The 20,769-nt window shown below is 42.1% G+C and overlaps 1 protein-coding gene across 14 annotated transcripts in view; it reads right to left on the bottom strand.

The window, feature by feature from the left end:
- Nucleotides 1-20,769, bottom strand: part of DOCK7 (dedicator of cytokinesis 7) — a 95,849-nt gene that overhangs the window by 24,928 nt on the left and 50,152 nt on the right. For 7 of the 14 annotated variants that reach the window (XM_017805420.1, XM_017805419.1, XM_017805418.1 and 4 more), the window contains exons 15-29: nucleotides 17,386-17,503; nucleotides 16,549-16,619; nucleotides 15,645-15,783; nucleotides 15,359-15,460; nucleotides 15,005-15,091; nucleotides 14,016-14,247; nucleotides 12,542-12,706; nucleotides 11,092-11,261; nucleotides 7,278-7,370; nucleotides 6,013-6,102; nucleotides 4,884-4,979; nucleotides 4,647-4,787; nucleotides 4,389-4,502; nucleotides 3,192-3,362; nucleotides 2,310-2,449 (exon numbers count right to left, since the gene is read on the bottom strand). In XM_017805420.1, coding sequence (XP_017660909.1) covers nucleotides 2,310-2,449; nucleotides 3,192-3,362; nucleotides 4,389-4,502; nucleotides 4,647-4,787; nucleotides 4,884-4,979; nucleotides 6,013-6,102; nucleotides 7,278-7,370; nucleotides 11,092-11,261; nucleotides 12,542-12,706; nucleotides 14,016-14,247; nucleotides 15,005-15,091; nucleotides 15,359-15,460; nucleotides 15,645-15,783; nucleotides 16,549-16,619; nucleotides 17,386-17,503 — 1,929 coding nt within the window. The remainder of the gene's footprint in view (nucleotides 1-2,309; nucleotides 2,450-3,191; nucleotides 3,363-4,388; nucleotides 4,503-4,646; nucleotides 4,788-4,883; nucleotides 4,980-6,012; nucleotides 6,103-7,277; nucleotides 7,371-11,091; nucleotides 11,262-12,541; nucleotides 12,707-14,015; nucleotides 14,248-15,004; nucleotides 15,092-15,358; nucleotides 15,461-15,644; nucleotides 15,784-16,548; nucleotides 16,620-17,385; nucleotides 17,504-20,769) is intronic. The other 7 variants (XM_017805424.1, XM_017805423.1, XM_017805422.1 and 4 more) reach the window with 3 other exon arrangements.

The raw sequence follows: 20,769 nt of genomic DNA on the forward strand, positions 1-20,769 counted from the left end.
TTCCTTCAGATTAACGATAAAGAAAAGTCTTTGTATTATTTTGAGGGAGTGGCATTTAAGTTGTGTTCCTAAAAATTCAAGGGAAGCTATCCTGCAGGCCATGGAACTGCAGATAGGGAAAACACATCCAAGCAACTCAGCATAATTCAAACCTAAGGATATATGGATTTCTCTGTCACTTTTCCATAACAGAGCAGGCACCATGGTGGATTGATCCATAGTGGGTAGGAGGAAATCCAGACCACTGATCTTCCTGGTTGATAATGCAATAAGTTGATCTTGCCACCCTCCCACCATCCCCTCTGTTATCTCAGCCCTGACCTGAATTCCTGTTAACACCCACGTACACCTGGAAAACTGACTTTGTCACTGAGGGCCGAATTCTGGTTTTCTCACTTCTGGAACATCAGCCAAGATGGACAATGTGGGCACTGTGAGTCAATACCAAAGCACCACTGCAGTGTTTGCAGAGACAACCTGATCAGGGCCCAGCTGCTTGGACTCGCTCTCTGTACCTGTCCCAGTCCACAGATTCCTTCACCTGCATGTTCTGTTTGTCCTGTTTTTCAATCAAATATGCTCTGGAGGACTGTACTGTACCCTGTCACTGCACAGACCCTCCACAGAAGGATCCATCCAACACACACTTTCAGGGACCAGAGTACTGACACCTTTTCTGTCCAACTCAATCCAAAGAGTTCTTATAAAATGAGCTACAACTTAATATATCTTGCTAATAGAGCAAAAAGACCAAAAACTGAACACATTTAATCTAGATCACCTATCAAGACCTAAGGCAGATCTGTAACACAATAAGCCACTAGATGGACACCCCTCTCCACTCCTTCTGCAGGATAATGAACTGGTAGCAATTCTGGGCTTTTTCCAATGGTGGCCAAAACATTTTATGGAAGGCAAGTTTGAATTCTCTGCTGATGATACTGTAGGACTGTTAAAAGTCTCCACAGGCAAGGGAAGAGCAGATCTGAACAGGCTTGGTTTACTTTACACGACAGATCTATCAGGGCAAACGGAGAGAGTTTAAGCTTGAGAAGTCAACAGACTTGAAACTACAAGTTATTCTGGAAAACAATAAAAAATAAATGTGTTACAGGTATATGTCTCCCGCAAAATTCAGGAGCTTTGATCTAAATGCATATGCAGATGGTATCAGGGGCTTTTCCTGGCTAAATAAGGTTTGAGAGAGGAGTTGTCTCCCCAGTGGACACCTGCAAGTTCATTTGTGCAACTGGGCAGAAATTACTATCCTGGGCCAGGTATAAGTGCTTGGTAAGTAGATAGAGAACAGACAGGTAGATGAAAACAGAAAGTTTGTGAAGAGCAAGGGCAAACATGGTCAGAGAACAGCACCTGATTTCTAAGCAGGATGCTCCATATGGCACAAAAAGGATTTCTGCAGACTGTGTAGGTGGGTAAAGATTTGCTGCTTTTTCCATTTCAGACCAAACAAATGGGACTGCAGTGTGTTATGTATATATACAGGAAAATATTCTAATTTATGGCATCACTTTCTTCTCCAAGAGGAAACAGAATGAATGTTTAACTCCTGAGACCTCTTGGTAAAGGGGCAGAATTAACCATGAATCATCAGTATTTGTCGACTCGGCTGATATTTCTGAGTCCACCTTGAGAAAAATGCCTGTGAGAGAACTTCAGGCTGTGGAAGCAATCAATAATTTCCATTGCAACCCATTTTAAAGAGGCAAGGTAGAATATAGCCCTAAATAACACAGGAACAGACTGGATGTCAGGACTACAGGCTATGGGCTACTTCAGAAAATTATTTGCTGCACAAGCCTGGCAAGTCACCGACAAACTCTGCATGCTTGACTTTATTTGTCTATTTATGTAACCCACAGGGGCCTCATCAATGCATAATTTATGGTTAAAAAGAGCTGGTAGAACCACAGGCAAAATAGATTGTAACATTTAAAACCACCAGCAACAGAGGCTTCCTAAATGCTGAAAATTATTTTCTTGTTACAGTTGAGAAAAGCTATTTTCCTTTTAGAGATCCAGCAGTGCCCTGGTGGCAGCTGGGGGCTCCAGCAGGAACCTTTTGCCCTTCTCAGCTGGAAAAATGTGACTGAAATCATGTTTACAAAGTCAGTGATAAGGAAGCAAGAAACACGAGAGGCAAGGAGAAAGACGAAGATTCTTTAAGAACTGTTTTCTTATCATAGCTTGCAAATTCAAATAAATTCTGGCTATGCCAGTACTTCCTTTGAACCCACCATTTGCTTGGAATGACAGAAAAGTCTTTGGAAAAAAAAAAAGTAAAGATTTACCCTTCTGCATCAGGATCTAAAATGACAGCCAGTTCTGTCAGCACGAGCCCGGCCAAGTAATGCTGCTGGCGGAAAGGCACAGACAGTTCAAACATATTTGCAATCTTCTGGTCTTGGACATTTGTGGAGAACCCAGAACTCTGAAAAATTCAAGTTTCAGAAATTGTATCATGAACACAGAGTCAAGTCTTATGGAATACATTAGAAGCAGTTTTCAGAATCAAAGACAGTCTCACATAAACTGCCTCTTCCCATTTTTGTGTGGAGCTAGGCTCATCTACTTCCATTACATCCCAGCTCATTAACCCTTCTACTAATTCAGTTTGTTGTTATTGCTTTCCCCTCAGAGCAGGCCTTAGGGAAGTTAAGCCAAGTAACCTTTAAAAGTGGATTAGCTAAACTTTTAAATCAGGGATGCTCTTATTCAGGCTGAAGAAGGCTTTAATTTGATTTAGTTTATGTGATTTTGCAACTAATTAATCCATTTGAATGACACACTAATTCAAATTACTTTTTCTGAGCAGGCCAGTACTAAGCTACAATGAGCTCAGAAGACCCTTATGTTTTCAGAAAAGAGTAACTCTGGACAAAGGATTTTCTTTAAAGTCTCATTTATGTTTGTCTAATATAAAGAGGGGACCAGGTCCCTAAGGACAGTGTGTGGTCACTACCAGGACAAGGATATGGGCAATCTTTTTTCAAAAATAAAACCTCAAAAGAAATCAAAACCTACGTGGCAGAAAAAACTAATTTCTAGATAAACACCTTCAAAAACATGAGCAAGAGGGGCTGAAAATACAGGAGATACAACTGTCTCATATGATTTTAGTCTCAGCACCAAGCTTAGCTTGTATTCCCACAAAGAACCTGGTCCCAGAGTACCTGAGAAGTCGCTGAAGACACAGATGGTGATGGGGATGCAGGTGGTGTGAGCAAGCTGCAGGGTAAATTCAAGGTGACATAATGCTCATGGCTGCAAATGATGCGAAGGAAGTCCAGCTTCAAAGATGCCAGGTTACTGGGATTTGTTAGGGAATACAGCTTTGAAGACACCTGGAAAGTTTAGCCCATAACACTGCAGTTAGCACCAAACAAGAGTATAAATGAAAGGTGAGCCCCCTGTTCCACTGCTGCTCCCCAAAAACACTTCCAAAGCAAGAAATTAAGAGCTTGGTATCATTAAATGGTCACATCCACACCACTTCTTTGTGCTACAGATTAAATTTCAATGACATATACCTCAGTTGACTGTATATAACACTTATATTTACATAAGCAAATTAAGAACTATGTATTTCACATATTGGGGAGTTCCAACTAGATGATCTTTAGGGTCCCTTCCAACCCAAACAACTCTGTGATTCTGTGATACCCACATCCTATTGATTTCAGCAGGTACTTGTAAGAAGCAGGATCACAGTGTGATGCATTAACAGGTCAAAGATGCAGGTTGGCTGATAAACTATATAGTATATATACAGTAGATAACAAGTTCAAATGCTATTCCTGTTCTTGCTCTTGACATAAATATTTTAGACTGCAGCAAAAATTACTCTTAGTCCCACTGATACCTCGTTATCTCCTCTGTACACAGTGTCAGCACAGATGTTTGTAGTCAAACAAAATTTTGTGGTTCAGGGTGATTTTCCCTGTCACACTGCAAATAAAGAGCCCACCTTGTGTGGGAGGAGACCTTGCATCCCCCAAAGGGTGGAAGGGGAGCTTGGCGATCAATATGATCATACAGGGTCACTGTGTCCTTGAGAGACCCGCTGACAAACCATGACACTCTGAGCTCCCACTAATTTTTGATTCAATTACTATGAACGTGGTGAGCAAAGGGAGTAATCCTTCCTGCTGCGTGTCCATTCACTCAAGGGAGTGACTCCTAATTCACATTTAAGAGTGTAATCAGAGAGGCATAAACCCTAAATCACCTCTGAGAATGCCTTGCTTGCTCTAAAAAGACCTGAATAGCAGAATTCTGGGTCCATATTTTACCGGCTGTCCAAAGAAAAGTTAAGAGTAACAGGCTATGCTATGGTTCACAGTTAAGTCATAATGTTTATCTGCATTCACCTGTTTGCAGCAGGTCTTGATAAGAGAAAAAACAAATCCTCTGTCCATGATAGACAGCAGGTCATTGAGGAAAAACGCAAGACTGGTGTTGAGCCGTTCGACCATTTCTGTGTCCTAGAGAGAAGGAGAAAAATGGGAAAGAAAATGAAGAACACTGTGTGTTTTCAAACCATTCCTGGTCAAGGCACCACCAAACAACACTCGGGAGGGCTGGTGCCTGAGCCCTGAGCTGGGCTCAGTTTAATTGTTTGCCATTACCTTCTGAAAGCGAGAGACTATATCACCAGAAATTGTGCTGACCAAGGCAGTTACATCATCCATGAAACGCTCGGGGAAACGATTCTTCCTTGGCGCATCCAGTTTGTCAGCAAAATACAAATGATGCACCATGCTCTTCACCTACAGGAATATAAATTACAGCAGAGCCAATTTGTTGTCATTTCTGTTTAAAACTAGGAGCTGTAAGGCATGAGGAGGGGTTTGCAGTTTGCTCACCATTAGCTCGAAGAAGAACCAGGCCTGCTGCAGGGCTGCCTCCCGCACGCTCCCGCTGCACACAACCCACTGTAGGGCCAATTCCTCGTGGAAAAGCTACACAGATTCAAACCCATAGTTAGCCCGAGCCTCCAGAGCAGCTCACAACACAGTCCACATGAGAAATGTCAGCACGGTCCATGGGGAGTATGGCAAACAATGAGTTAAGCAAACTAAATAACTGGAACATGAAAGCAGTGGTGGCACTCCTTAAAGAAATCCCCAGCTAACGATGAGGGATGAGGTTATGACATGTGATGTGAGAAACGTTTCACAGAGTCTCGCTCCAGAATTGAATTTCAAGTGTCAAACGAATTTTCCACCCACCCTCAAAAAATAATAATTAAATTAAAAAAAAGTTTGGTGCTCAAATTAGTTTAGTTTAAAAATTCTACCTTTCTGCCTGGTCTGATTTTCGCAGGAAAAAGGAGTAAAAAGTGGACATATAAAGCGATTTGTACAAAGATGTAGATTTACTGTGAGAAAGGACTTGAAACAGTAAGAAAGAAACATGGGGCTCAAACAGCTTTTTGATTTCTTTTCTTGGGACAACCAACCCACAGACTGGACAGTGGCAGTGGCCACATTCTCATTACACAAAAACTCAAGCATCTTGCCTTTCTGACATTGTTTTAGAAGGATCTCATCTCCTCTAAGAGAGTTCAGTTCACCTTCAAAGTGACTCCCATTCCCTTTCTGGTCCCTTTGGATTCACACCTGTATAACTGAGCTCAGCGCACACCCCTAACTCTGGCCATCCAGTACATTATCATTTTACACACAAAATGCATCATTTACATGTCTAGACACTGCTGTTCATATTTTTTGAAAGCCAGTAATAAACTGGCTCCAAACACTACGGACATTAAATCAGACAAGCTACTCCTGATCATTCAATTCTTCCAAACTCAACTCCAAATAATCACTCAACCTGGATATTCAGAGGTGTTAAGCACCAGCAGTTCCTAATGATCTCGGGGAAAAAAAAAAAAAAAAATCGAGCTGTAAATAAAAGAATAGATTGCATCATGTTTTCAGAATTACTTGACCTCCCTGCCCCACAATATCAATTGTCTTCACTGAAATCTACCTTTTTAGTTGGTAATCGTCCTGTTAATGTTTGTAAGAAACTTGACGTCTCAGTGTGCGAAGACATACGATTACAACTTCGATCCGTAGCCTACGGAGTGGAGATGAATGAATGATGACAGGACATTAAAGTTTGCTGTGGATGGGTTTTGCAGCTCAAGGACAAGGCACAAAAAAAACACTGTTCCAACTGTAGGCTTTTACTGCCTTTACACCTTTTTAAGCATTCTCAAACTCTTACTCACTTACAGGTTGGACTTAAACAAAATGACAATCTGTTTTTCAGATTATTTAAATAACTGCATGTTCTTATGCACAAAGACAATGCTGCAAAGCATGAAACTTTTCCATCATTGTATTTTATCAACATGCATCAGGAAGGTAATACCTGGAATTTCAGCCCATACCTCTCAATCTACCAGAAGCCAAGAGCAGGGGGATTTACCGCACAGCAATGCTGCTGCTGGCACAGGGAAGGAGAAAATTACTGAAGTTGTGCTCCTGATGGAAATAATTTGCCATAAGAGCAAGTGAACTCAGACTAAATATTTTGGGAAGGCTGATAAACTGGAAAAGAGGTACAGTTGAGAGGTACGTTCAAGGCAACCATGCAGTGGAGAGCAGCAGGCAACGAGGGCTAAATCAACTTTTTCTGACTGAAGCTGCTGTGAAGTTTTCATACTTTGCAACACAGAACAGATACAGTTGGCCCTAGCAAGTCACTGGCTCCAGAAGCTCAAATTTACATGTTTTAAGAAAGAATTTGACATGTGATAATCAATTTTGGTTCACAATATTCCACTCAAACAGTCATGAAGGATTACTGGACGATGAGCACTAAATGCTTGATGAAAATGGCAAGATGGTTCACGACATCAAAAGAAATGGCAAACGGACAAAACTATGAAGCTGTGATTAATGTTCCCACTTAGAAATGTGCTCCACCTGAAGCTGAAAGTAGTGTGAGAGAGAGAAAAGAAAACAAAAGCAGTCACAGCATTTACATTTCACAGACCAGCAACCACTGAAATGAAAGAAGGGGACACATTCACGCGATTGGAGGTTTTTCATGCAGTGTGGTGGGGTGGTGGGAGAGAAGATGCTAATTTATAAATCAAACTCAAAAGTTTTCAAATAAATAATGATTAAAAACCAAAACAAAACAAAAACGAACCACCAAAACTGGAATATACACTGAAAGAAAGATATTCTACAGGGAAACATCACGGAAAACAAAGCCAGAAAAACCTCTACCGAAGACACCACCTGTGTTGACTCTGCACATGGGCTGGGGTTGGATCCCCATGGGGCTGCTTTTGGACCACCAGTGTTTACCCAGGAATTGGAGCGGTCTAAACCCTGGGCATGTAATAGAAAGCAGTTGGGAAAGGAAAGAAATATTACATGTTGCCATACAGTAGTCAAAAGTTTAGTCCTTAAAAGCAATCAAAGTGGGTACACAGCAAAAACATCAGCAATTAGAACTGTGAGAGCAGCCTGAATTCTCAGGTGCCTGTCGAGACATTTTAGTCCAGAGGATGATTTTATCTCTCACATACATACACCACATTAATACTGTCAACAGCTCTGGTCCAACCTGTCCTATCTGTAACGAATGACATTCAAAAACTATCCTCCTCCTGAAAAATCCCGTTTTTCCTTTGATCAGTTTAAACACATTCTCATGCAGCCAGCCAAGATTTACAGTGTGACAGAGGAAAACTGATGCTCAGATGTGAAAACTGCAAAGGGTGCTCTCTGATGTTTCCAGCACCTTTAGGGTAGCCCACAGTTTATAAACTCTACAACTCTTATAGAAATGCTGAGAAACTTTGAAGAGGTTGATTGTCAACCCTCACACGGTTTCCTATTCATGGAGTGAAAATCCAGCACTGCTGGTAGAATAACCCCATGGACAGGATTTCACATGGACACTCAGGTATTTCCTCTGGGCACTGTGGCAAAGAGAGGAAAAAGCACATACCTTTTCTGGAACCAACCTGCTTTGCCAAGCAAAATATTTGAAAAATCCTCCTGCTTTTTAAAAGCTCAATCTAGGTTTTACTCCAAATTCTACCCTTGCAATGGATCATGCGGGCAAAATTACTGTGGATCTCTCCTCTCTGCTCTTTTCTGCTCTCAAGGCACTCAGAAACAAGAGAAGGAAACACTTAAATTTGTGTTGTCACTGAGGCTGTTCTCAAGTCAGAAACACTCAGAGGAATGCAGTGGACATTCTTGGGTTCCAGGAACCAGCTCTGACAGAGACAAATTCTTATGAATTACACACACTGATTTTTGACAACCCTCACCTGAGCGAGAGCTTTCATCCTAATTTCTGTGCCAACTTAGGGCTTTTTCCCAATATATGAAGCAAAGGTGCAGCCCATTTCATCACAGTGATTATCACCAGCTGCAAAGTCCACCCAGCCTAATCTATTTCTCCCAGCAAACTAAAATCCACCTCAAGGTTGAACCCAGCGTGAGAGCTGTAACCTGGGATTCAAACCATTAATCCAGTGAGCCATCCTCTAGGCAGAGCTCAGCAATGCTGTAATTTTGCTTAAGATGTCCAATAAAAAAAATACTGAACACATAAGGAGAGTGTTTTAATCTCAATTACTTTTTGGCAGAAATAAATCAAAGCTCTGTGCCCTGCTCAGACCCATAAACATGCTTTATTTTGCTCACAGTGATTTAAAGTCGAAAGGACTTTGCAGAATGCTGAACTAAGCTCATGCTTTGTAAAATCAAGTCTAATTTTAAAAATGCCGTTATCCCCCTCATATTTCTGCTCTCAGGATTTCTTATCATGTCACTCTGCTTCTGAGGATAACATTAAACATATACTGTGTTTGCAGAAGCAGAAGTCATTTTGTAAAAATCTGGAAAGGGAAAGACTCTTTCCTCTTTGGAAAATAAAAGACTACGAGAGCTTCTTATTGCTTGGGAGAGTCACTCAAAAGTTCACAAAGCTGCTGTTAAAGTCTGTTCTGTCCCTTGGGTTCAACCTGCAGCTGGATCTGTGCAGGAACACAGCACACGTCTGTGAAAATCCACCGTCAGAGCAATGAAGCTCCACAATGTTTTCTGTTTTTTCCCAGCACATCTCCACCATTTCAACCATAAAATCTCACCACAGGTCTTTTTAGACACTTAATAAATTTACTTTAGTACAGAATAAAATTTACATGGCTTCAATTCACAAACAAAGGCAAAACAAGTGACAGACTTAAAAACCTACCTCTGCTATGAAAATAAACAGAAATCTATCAAACCCTGTTAAGGGTTTTCAAAATTAAGTAAGAAGCTGATAAGGGACACTTTAAGCACATATACCAAACCTATAAATATCTTACATTAGAATAAAAACTGATACAAGACCGGACTCTGAAGACTTCCCTCAAATGACAAAAAAACACTGTTTAAGTTGTTCTAAAGCAGAAAACCTCCTGTGATAGACGCTAATTTGAAGTGCAGGTTGCTTATTTGGGTATATGTGCTTAAGGCATTACTTGGAGAAACAACAGGAATTTTTGCACCCTTTTACTCATTTCAGCATCTCAAGAAGTGTCTCATTTTTGCTTATTAAAAGCAGAAACAATTACACTCAACTAAAAGTCTGTATAGTCAGGCTAAGGTTAATTCTTGATGCTCAGACTACCCTAAAGGAAATTTTCCCTTCAACAGTTACCCACAGAACAGGTTTTTCTTTAAAGCCCGGAGTACATCTCTAGAAGAAAATCTCTCTTCATTTTGTATGGTGACATTATTCACTAAGCCAGCACACGTTAAACTTCTGATAGCCTGGGTAAATTCCATATGCACACCAGTGCCTGTGGCATTTCGCAAAAGGTCAGGCTTGTTTAATTAGCAAGATACTGAAGTGGTCTTTAAAATATTTCAAGACTTCTAAGTCTAGACTTTGATGTAAGAAATAATAATTTGCCTACCCACAATTCTTCAGCCTCTTATTTGGTCAGCAAATGATGTTGTTATTAATTTAAATTTGTTAACCTCTTTGAGAAACTGTTTTTCTTGCTCTTGTAAAACCCAGGACCAGCCAAGCCAAGCCTGCCTGGTCAGACTGATGGCTTTAGTAACAAACTTGCCCACTGATCTTCCAAAGGATCCTAACAGCTCTTTGAAAGGGCTCAGGAATTCCCCTGTGTGGGAAGAGTGAAGGCTCAGAGGTGGGAAATAGACTCATCATGACAAAGTTATCACAGTTTGAAGATAAAAAAAAAAGAAAAAGAGAACCCCAAAGCAGCTAAGACACTGCTCTCAGGGGAAGGAATTACCAACACTGCTTTGTGCTGGCTCATCTCACCTACTTTGGGCTCAGGTTTGGACTGTGGCAGTCATACATAACTGGAAGCCACCAGGAGAGCCAGGGTCTTCTGCAGGAAATGGGTATACTAAAGTCCTTAAGAGCCAGGGTATGACTATGCTGGATGCTCTGAATCCACACTGGAAAGTCACTTTTTGGTGTGGGAGCAGAGTTTGCACACCATAAACTCACACTGAGCTCAGCTGCCCAAACTGTGGCTCTCACCAACCATCCCAAATCTCCTCCAGGCCATGCAGGGACCAGGAATATTCCTGCTGTGTGCAAGATACCTGCTCTGGACATGAGGAGTAGAGAAATCTGAGCAGTCATCAGTGCTGAATGCAGAGGAAGAGAAAGAGATTTGGGTTGGGAGATAAGAGTGGAGTCACAGAGTGCAAGGTTTCGGGAGACAAAACACAGCTGGGCACAGGATTTCGCTGCTGGTCATGCAAAAAGTGAGGCAGTAAACCCATTCCTTGGGGAAGCAAGTCCAGAAGGACTTTTGCCCCCAGACACCACACTTGTGGCAGCAACACTCCAAGATGGGTCCAACAAGTCAGAGAGATCAGCAACTATTTTCAAGGAGTGGAGTTTCAGGAGTGTCATCAGCAACCGAGACGAAAGGTCTAGGAAGGGACTACCAGGACATCTTTCACAGGAAAAAAAATCACAAAACATTCCCTGTTATTTCTTTGAGGATGAAATAAGAGGTGGTGAAGCTCCCGTGGCTCTCCGGCAGCGCTCACGTACCTTGGTGCCGATGATGGAGCGAACCTCGTCGTCTGGCGATGTCGGGGTCCCCGAGATGTCGGGGTTGCTGTTGCTGAGGCTCCGGGACCGGTTCAGGTTCAGGCTCGCCGGTCTCACAGCGGATCGAGCCATGGTAGCATAATGAACTGATCCCCCTAGGCCACCAGGACCTGCACAGGAGCATCCTGTTAGTCCATCCATCCCTGATCCCAGGCTGCTTCACACCTGCCTCACACAGCAAACCCTTTGGATAATCAGCCTGTAAGGAATTCTCCCCTATGCCTTCCCACTGAGGGGAAGGTGCTGAGGTCACTCGGTGTGTTCAGCTGGAGAAGAGGAGACTGAGGAAGACCTCACTGCAGTTACAACTTCCTTGGGAGGGGAAGAGGAGGAGCAGGCACTGATCTCTGCTCTGTGGGGACCAGGGACAGGACCCCAGGGAATGGCCTGAAGTTGTGTCAGGGCAGGCTTAGGTTGGATCTCAGAAAAAGGTTCTTCCCCCAGAGGGGGACCCCTGAACAGGCTCCCCAGGGCAGTGGTCACAGCACCAAGGCTGACAGAGCTCAAGGAACACTTCAATGATCCTCTGGGGCACCTGGCGTGACTCTTGGGGATGAGTCTGTGCAGGACTGAGGGTTGGACTTGCTGATCCATGTGGGTCCATTACAGCTCACATATTCTGTGATTCTGTGATTCTGTGATTCTCCCCTGCCCAGTTCTCAAAGGCAGAATAGGATGGGCATAAAAAGCTATTTTATCCACTGATCTCTGAGAAGTAGGAAGCTCCCTGAGGATTTAGGTAGGAGGTGAGGTATGTCTTTAGCTAAAGGGATATTATCCAGACCTCAGACTCGAAACCCACCAAAGGACTGGGCATAGTTTTAAGTGCAAAACCTTCCCAACGCCTCTGAGAGGTTCCTCACTCTGCACAACAGTCCTTCCAAGGCCTGGTTTTCTGTGCCTGTCACTCACACCACCTCTGTTCCAAGCAGATATATCCCTTGTTCTCAGCAGGGCTGGAACTAATTTGTTTCCCTCCTATGCTCAGACAAGTATTTCACACTCCTTTGCCAGTGTTTAAACTTTTGCTGGAACTGGATAAAAGCATAAAGTACTAGTGAAGGAGACTGGGAAACATGACAGGCCAAGAGTGCACCAACTCTGACTCACCTGCTACAGAACAAAACTAAAAAGCAAGTATTTTGCCATAATTCACAGTCTTTCAGCAGTGACACTGTTATTTAAAATCATCAGATAGGTAAATCTCTGACACGACTAACAGTAATTAAACTCATCTTTCAAAGGGCTACACTGGATCACAGAGAAAATTAATAACAGGGCTTGGCAGGCAACCAGACATGCAGTTGGAGCTCAGGAGCACCTGCCAGCAAACACTTTCTGCTTTCTTTTAACAAAGTGGGACTTGAAATAAAATGAAAAACAGAGGTACCTGGTGATGGTGAGTTGGGATAGGTATTGGGTAGGCGAAAAACATAATAAATATAGGAAGCAAGAAGGCTGTTCCTGCCATGCTGGTCCTGGTTTCCATCCAAGTTCTTGTGAAGTCTGTTTATGATTGATGCCATCGCTTCAAAAGATGCTTGGCCCAGGTTAACTGCAAGTAATAAGTGAGGAGTTTGTTTTAGATTGCAGCAGGACCCATGAGAAAATCCCAAATGTGCCTTTTGTCCACCTTCTAAAGGAGAAATGGTGGAGCTTCTTAGAGTCTAGCAAGCATTTCTCATCCAAAACTGAGCCTGGTGTTTGAACCAGATGTNGACAGGAGAACAGGTGTTGCAGTGATTTTATTAATAACAAATTTAATATATTTAGGCCGATTTCTGGAATCAGCCCAACGTTGGTTACCAAATGCAATGGTAATAAGATCATGTTTTTGCTTATCCTTTTCTCAGTTAATTATTTCCTCCATTTAAGCCTAAGCCAAAACACAAACTGGATCAAAAAGAACTATTCCATTCTGGTTTGGAAAAAAAAAAATTGTTCTAAAAACGAGCACAGAAATATGCATGAGGAAATGAGAAATCTCCATTTTTTTCTACATGAAAACAAGCACAGGAATCTATTCTAAACAGATTAAGGATGAAGCAGCTGAAGACTGTAAACCTTATTTAAAAAAAAATGACGTCACTAACATCCTCAATGCTCCACACAAACAAACTAAACCAATACAGAACACTGAAAGAGCAAAAGAGTTTTAAAATATAAAATAAAAGTTCAAACAAAATTCTCCCCCAGAAAGACAAAATTAATAAATAATTGCTGTATTTAAGGAAATATTTTCACAAGTATTTTTTAAGTAGTCTTAGACACTTATACTCCATCATGTCCAAACTCAGGTTTCCTACCAAAAAATCAGCAAAACCTGCTATTTTAAATACTAAAGATCTAACCCTGACTTTAACTTGAGATTTTTTGTACTGCCAGAGCAGTACAAAAACAGGGAGCAAAAGGAGGGATTATTCATGCTGACAGTATCAGATCCACAAGATCTGCAGGAATATGCAGCCTCTGTATCTTCTTATCTCACCTACTTCCAGATTCTCCAAGGTGACTAGTAAGGCTGCAGTTCTTAATTTCTGATTGTCAGGAGAGAGACACCTTAATAGGCTCCAGTGCTAGAAACATGTTGAGCATCCAACTCCTGAAAACCAGGCTCCTTTCTGGTGCCTCAACTTGGACATCAAAATTACCAATCACTCTCAAAAACTTTATGTTAAATATTGCTCCTGTGTACATCACTACAGATTTAGGTGCCGGCACGTTTTATTTGGAAGACACATGGTATATTAGTGGCACTAAAATAAAGCATAAAAATGGACTTTTTTATTTCTACATAAATATGATAAAATTGGAAGTGTCAAACTTTCAGCGATGTAATTCTCTATAAAACTTAAATAAAATACCTATTTGGCCTGCAATGACAGGAGGTCTTACTACCAGAAGGATCAGTTTGTCAAGCAGGAGATGAAGAAATCGCACTACCGGCTCCAGTTGAGAGGAATTTAAAGCTGAAATGCTGCTCTTCAGTTCGTTTTCCAAGTTGTTTTCCATAATTCTCATGTCTCCTATTCGCACAGGGAACATGTGCTCATCCAGAGCATGGACAAGTGCAAAGAACTTGTCAAGATAAGGGTCCTACAACAAGCAAGAAGCCAATAATCAGCAAGAAGCTCCAAAACTAATTCCAGTTTCTATGGATTTGTACCTCATGGATGGATTCTCACCCTAATTTTTCTATCTGGCCATTAAATCGCACAAAATTAGCAGAAACTCAACATCTCTGAGGGATTTGCCCACATAACTAACTTAATTTAATTCTAATTCTAGTTCAGAAGTTATCAGGGCAAAACTAGAGAACCCACAGACTGTATATCCTTATAAAAACAGACAAAAAATGCACTAAGATCACATTACTACTTACAGCACAAATAAAACACAAAAAACCCATCCAAATGACACACTGGGAATTAATTAAAAAAAAAGTTTAAATTATTAGACAAAGTGATTGTCATCTTTCTTTTTGGATCAAAGACAGATGGAAAATACAGGGAGAAACAAGAGGCAGAGGGGAAAAGGAAAAACAAGAAAACATTATATGTCTGGGCTGTATGTTAGAACTGTTTTATTAAACACAAAAGCTAGGTCTGAAAACACTGTTGGCCATTCACCCTTTGTGAATTATGGCCAAACTCCTCATATTTTTAAGAAGAACTTCTCAAATATACTCACAGCCGAATGTGGAAAAACAGGTCTGCTGGCTCAGAACTGAAAATGAGATTGTAATTTCACTACAAGTGATTATTACACCCTCCACAGCATCAACTTTGACAGTGTTTCAACTGTCAAAAAGCTATCAAACTCTTCTATGACAATGACTGCTCTTAAAATCTACCTGAGTGTGAAGGGATGACACAGCAACAACTTCTACGTTGAAAACCCCTTTGTGGTTATCCACCCACTTCATCCCAGGGAGTGGAACCTGCAGGTTGATAAAAGAATAAGTGAGGACTCGACAGAAAGCAGAACTAAGGCTTTTCTATTTGAAATTGCAATTTCTTCCCTTTTTTTCTTTTTCAGATCACACACGTGCCCACACATGAGCACACACACCTGCCTAAACAGTATTTAATAAATAAATAACCTGAGAGTTGAAAATACATATGCACACACATAAATATGTACACATACATCCTCTCGCTTTTTAACCCATGTATTCTGCTGCTTTTCAGCAGGAACATGAACTCACCTCTGGAGAAAGGACTGAATAAGCCTGTGGTGGTTTTTCCAGTGAAACAGGGAGGCAGAACTGACCCGTCTTTAACCGCCCATTTTGAAGCATCGGTATCCACTGTAATGAGAAGGAATTAACAAAAACAACACATTTCTTAAGGCTTTCTGGAACTTTGCAGGCTTCACTGCCAAATACTCAAATTCTACAGTGGGATATGAGTTGACAGTGATATTAAAAAAACTGCCCACGAATGCATTTGAATATAACCTGTGCTGAAAAACAAGGATTGAAAGACACTTACAGTGTATCCAACTGGAGTCTCCAGGGGTGTGTTTTGTTTTTGTTGACAACTGACATGGTAGAAAGTAAAAAGCAGGTGGTGGTGATCGGTCAGAGTAGCTGGAAGCTTGATCTTGATTTCCTCGTGAAAATCAGGTGATCTGCACAGAGAGCAGAGCCTCATCTGAGTCATCCATACAAACAGAGTGGTTTACTACCTTATGCTTGGGACTGAATCCCTTGGTTAAAGAATCTGGAAGGAAGGGAGTATATGGACTATCCCAAGGGATTAGAACTTCACTTTCTAGTCACTAAGGACTGGAAAAACTTCTAGTATACAAAAAATAGGCAGCAGCCCCCTCCTCACACAGGCACCCAGAACCACACTGCTCAATAAACCGCTCTCAAGGGCGAGACTGCCACAACCCCAACCTGCAGGACAGGAGTCTCTCCTTGGTGGTACACCTCTCCCTGGCACAGCTACAAAACCCATTAACATGTTCCTGCTGGATTCAGAAGTCCTCACTCCAATTGCAATGGAATTATTTTCAAGACCAAGTAGTTTCTATTTGTAACTAAAGTCTAAAAGGCTCCAGCAAAACAACAAGCACATGCTAACATAAGTTTTCCTGACTACTAACCAGGAGTTGTACTCAGACCATCTGCTGAGCTGGGCTACGTGCTCAGGATCACACAATGCTGGTTTGTACACAAAGACTTTGGCTCCCAGTTGTCACAAAATTCTCAGAACAGCATCAACTGACACTGCAGTCACTGTGAGTGCTGTCCAGGCACTCATTGATAAATTATGAACACTGAGAGTCACTGGTGAGTTACTTCACTTCCACACTGGTAAAGCTTCCCTTGGGTGGAATCACACTTTCCATATGGGGCCATGCCATTTCCCAAGTTGTCATGTGTTTTACCTGTTGTGATACACTACCGCTGTGTATGCTTCTTTGGAAAATTCAGGACAGCTGGATTTGCCAAAGATGACCTGCAAAAAGAGAAAAAACACAGAAATCTCCCTATAAAACTGTGCCAAGAATGTGTTCCACAGTCCTGCAGAGACATTTATAGCTCCATTTACCAGTGTGTGCATCTGTACAGCTACATCTGCTTGCTTCCTGCCCCTTCACTTATAGGCAATGTTTCACTTAGTCACGGAAGAGTCACAGTTTTAATAACCCCAGTGACACTTGCACACAGATATGGCTGAAGAACTGATGAATGCAACCACCTCCCACAGACCCTCACTGAGTGTGGATCACTTCTGGCCCTGGACACAAGTCTGTCACCTTTAATTTTGTTGGCATGGATGCAAAGATGCTGTTCCAAACACAAGAGGTGTCCACTGCAAACACAGAATCATAAAATCACAGAATGCTTTTGGTTGGAATGGACCTTAAAGCTCATCCAGTTCCACCCCTTGCCATGGGAAGGGACACCTTCCACTAGACTAGCTTGCTCCAAGCCCCATCTAACCTGGCCTTGGACACTTCCAGGGATGGGGCAGCCACAGCTTCTCTGGGCAACCTGTGCCAGGGCCTCACCATCCTCACAGTAAAGAATCTCAGGTTAAAATTCCAGCTACTTTGCAAACTCTCTACAAATGTACTCTTTGCTCTGGAGTACTATAATTTTATACTCCTCCAAACTTGTAATTTTGAAATGTATTTCAGTGAGGTTTTCTTTAACACAGGGGTTTCATGACTTCAGCGTCTACTCTGCCTTCCACACAGAGCACAATGTACTTCCCTCACCGGCATGGCATTGCTTGGGTCCTCTCCGTACATGAACTGGACTTTTACAGTGATATTCCTGGCAGATCCTTGGCGGTTGGCAAAGTTAAGGCTCTGTGGATAGACATAAAGTAGATTCCTGCAAGACACAAAGGCATCAAGTGATGAGAGGGTTCACACATTTATTAATGCTGTTATTTAAACCCCTGTGGAAACACTCAGAGAGTCAAAATGAAGGGTTTGACCCCTTATTTCAGACATCAAAAGACATAATTTTAAACTCTCATCATATTTTGAAATAGTTCCTGTTTAGAAAGGCACTTGAAAAAATACATAAAAATTTCCCAGTGATTCTACAATATCAGAAGTTCAGGTGGAAAGAAAACATGATTGTTCATATATAAAACTACTGAGAGGTATTTATTTGCTCAATACAAAGCAGCTGGTTTCTCTTAAATATCCCCCTTCTTGCGGCCTGTTCTTTTTTTCTTTCTTTTTTTTAAAATCTCTTGACATCATGATGACTCCAGGTTACATTTCTCCTCTGAAAATGGATTAAACTAAATGGGTATCTGTAGCTTCAGGTAATGACAACACTCCAAAGTATCTAAAGAACTGCTTCAGAGACCAAAGTAATAAAGTGCTCATCACATCCACAGGGAACGTGGCAGGATGTAATGGGAGGAAATTGCAGCACAGGAGATTTAGGACAGACACAAGGGAAAACGTTCTAGCTCTAAGGAGAGTTAAGCGGTAGAACAAATTGCCTGGGAGGGTGTGAAATCTCCATTTTCTGGTAGTTTCTGAGGAGAGGTGAGGCAGACACCCCTCCAGATGGGTTTATAGACAAGCCACCTTCACTGGGCAGAGGACACACTTTGGAAACCCCTTTCAGCTCTGTTTCTTCAAGTCTGTGATTACTTGAACAGCGATGAGATGCAAAATTCTGCAGTATTTTCCATCCTCTGAGACCCACTGAGTCTTTGACAAGAAGGTGAAAGTTGGATTCACACTTTATTAGCAAAACTGTCCCCTATAAGTCCCCACCTGGCTTATAAGCATATAATTTAGACCCTTAGGAGAAAGTCCCTTGCATATTCTTTTAAAGTAAAAAAGACAACAGCCCCAAAACTTTTCCACTCAACACTCAGTTATTCAAAGGAAATGTACCTTCTTTAGCCTCCAAACAAGCCAAAATATATGCATTATTATACACCTTTAAAAGAGCCTGGAAATCCCTAATCCATCTCCCACATAGCCCTGCTATCCCCACCAGCATCATTCCCCCTTGGACATCCTGGCTCCTATAGCTCCAACCACAGGATCCAAGAGGGATGCTCACACTGCCTACTCATGTGCTGCCTTTATCTGCCAGGAATAAACAACTGGCACGTTGCATTTTACCCAAACACTGAAGAACCAGCTTTTTAATACCCCTGGTTTGTAGGGCAAGAGGAAAAGGAGGCCCCTTTCCCTGCTGTCCCCCTCTGGGAACTATTCAGTGGATCTGAACACAATTTTTAAGTAGTTTCCAACTGTTGCTTGTCCCAGAGAGACAGAAAACAACAGATGGGTACAGAAAAGTGAAGTGAGCAGCACAGCAGGACAACATTTAAGGCACAATAAAGCAGCTGCTGTGGAGTGCTGGCAACAAGAGGCTGAAAACTAAGATACTCTTTTTTGGATTCTCAGGAGGGTGGTAACTCAGTGAAGGTACCTGGTCCCTTTTTAGATGCCGTGGGTATCCAAAACACATGCACTGGGCTAGAGGTGGGACCCTCCTGGAGGAGCAGCTGGAAAGAGGGGCTGCCCTAAGCTGTCTGAAATGGCATCAGATGTCAATTTTTTGGCCAATGAATCCCACCCAAGGACTTGGTTCTGACAGCAACTCCATTTGCTCCCCGATAGCCATGGACAGTCCCATCTATACAGACATGGGCTAACACTGGTCCTATGGAATTCCCTAAGAGCAGTCCAGCTGTACAGCTCCAGATAGATATACAGGGCAGGGCTATGAACCTCTGCTTCACCCCTCCAGGCAGAGGAATATGCTTAGCTGGCATGTGGGAATTCCTTCCCTCTCAAGTCCTTCATGGTGAATTAAGTTTTTGAATCCCATCCCCACTGGTCACTTTGCCTAATCAACGCTCTAGTACTATTTCAGAGGGGCCCTGTGCCATTTTTGTGACTCTCCTAAATTACTTTGTTCTGGCATGAATACATTTGCTCCTTGATGTTCTTTTTAAAATGAAAATGGGTATGAAAATTTACTCTAAAATGTACCTTGCTCATAAAACTTTTATTAAGTATTATTAGTGCTTAAGAGAAGGATTTAAGGTATTTGTGAAGCCAGGCTACAGGATCCCTATATTAAAGGCAGTCTTATGCTTGGACTGATTTATGCTGAGCCTAAGCCAAGCTTGCAGTTCTTCTGTCAGGGCTTGGCTGCTGGGAGGGAAGGAGACAACTCAGTGGGAGCGGGATCCATTCCCCCTCGTCCTGTCCCTCCAGACCCTTGTCCGAAGTCCCTCTCCGGCTCTCTTGGAGCCCCTTTAGGCACTGGAAGGTGCTCTAAGGTCTCCCTGGAGCCTTCTCTTCTCCAGGCTGAACACCTCCAGCTCTCCCAGCCTGTCGTCTACTCTACACAGGCAAAAGTCACAGATTTTCCTGTCTAAGCACAGTTACAGGAGCCATGGAAAGGGACTGAGGACTAAAACACTGACAGGAACATTAGAAATGTCTTGATTTCTACCAATAAAAGCTTCAGCCAGGAGCTTTAAACCCAAGGACTTGTGTCTGGAGCCTTTATTAAAATGCTATGCAAAATATATGCAAAGCTTACCCTATTATCTCAAACAGATCTCCAAAGTACTTCTACTTCCATAAAATGAATTGCTACAGTGCAAAGGCTTCCCAAGCCATGGAAATAATGGCACCAGGCACTCCTCTAAACATTTATGTAATGTGATTGCAGCCATCTTGCAAAATCCATCATAAAGGTATTAAAACATTAAGAGCTGATCCTAAGTCTTAAGAGGGAATTCCTAACTATCATGAAAATTTCCCTTTTCAGTAAAACCCAGAGACCTTTTGCTTTGCTTTATTCCTACTATAAAAATCATTTAAAGCCCATTTAATCAGGGTCACCCAGGTGCACAAAAGATCTCCAGGATCATGTTTGTTATATACATCTTTCCCTGACTGGGCTAACAGCCCTCAGAGGCAGGATTATCCCTTGGGTTTCCACAGCTCCTGAATCTTATGGTTTAATCATGCCAGAAGCTTTTCCCCTCTCTGTTTTCCTATGTCCTGGTTTCCTTATGGACTCTGTGACTGTTGTGACACCTAAAGGTGATGTTTTGTAGTGAGCTTTTCACTGCCTGACTTCATTGGCCCTGGCATTAA

This window comes from Lepidothrix coronata, unplaced genomic scaffold (assembly GCF_001604755.1).
Source record: "Lepidothrix coronata isolate B3197 unplaced genomic scaffold, Lepidothrix_coronata-1.0 Scaffold12, whole genome shotgun sequence".
Taxonomy (NCBI): domain Eukaryota; kingdom Metazoa; phylum Chordata; class Aves; order Passeriformes; family Pipridae; genus Lepidothrix; species Lepidothrix coronata.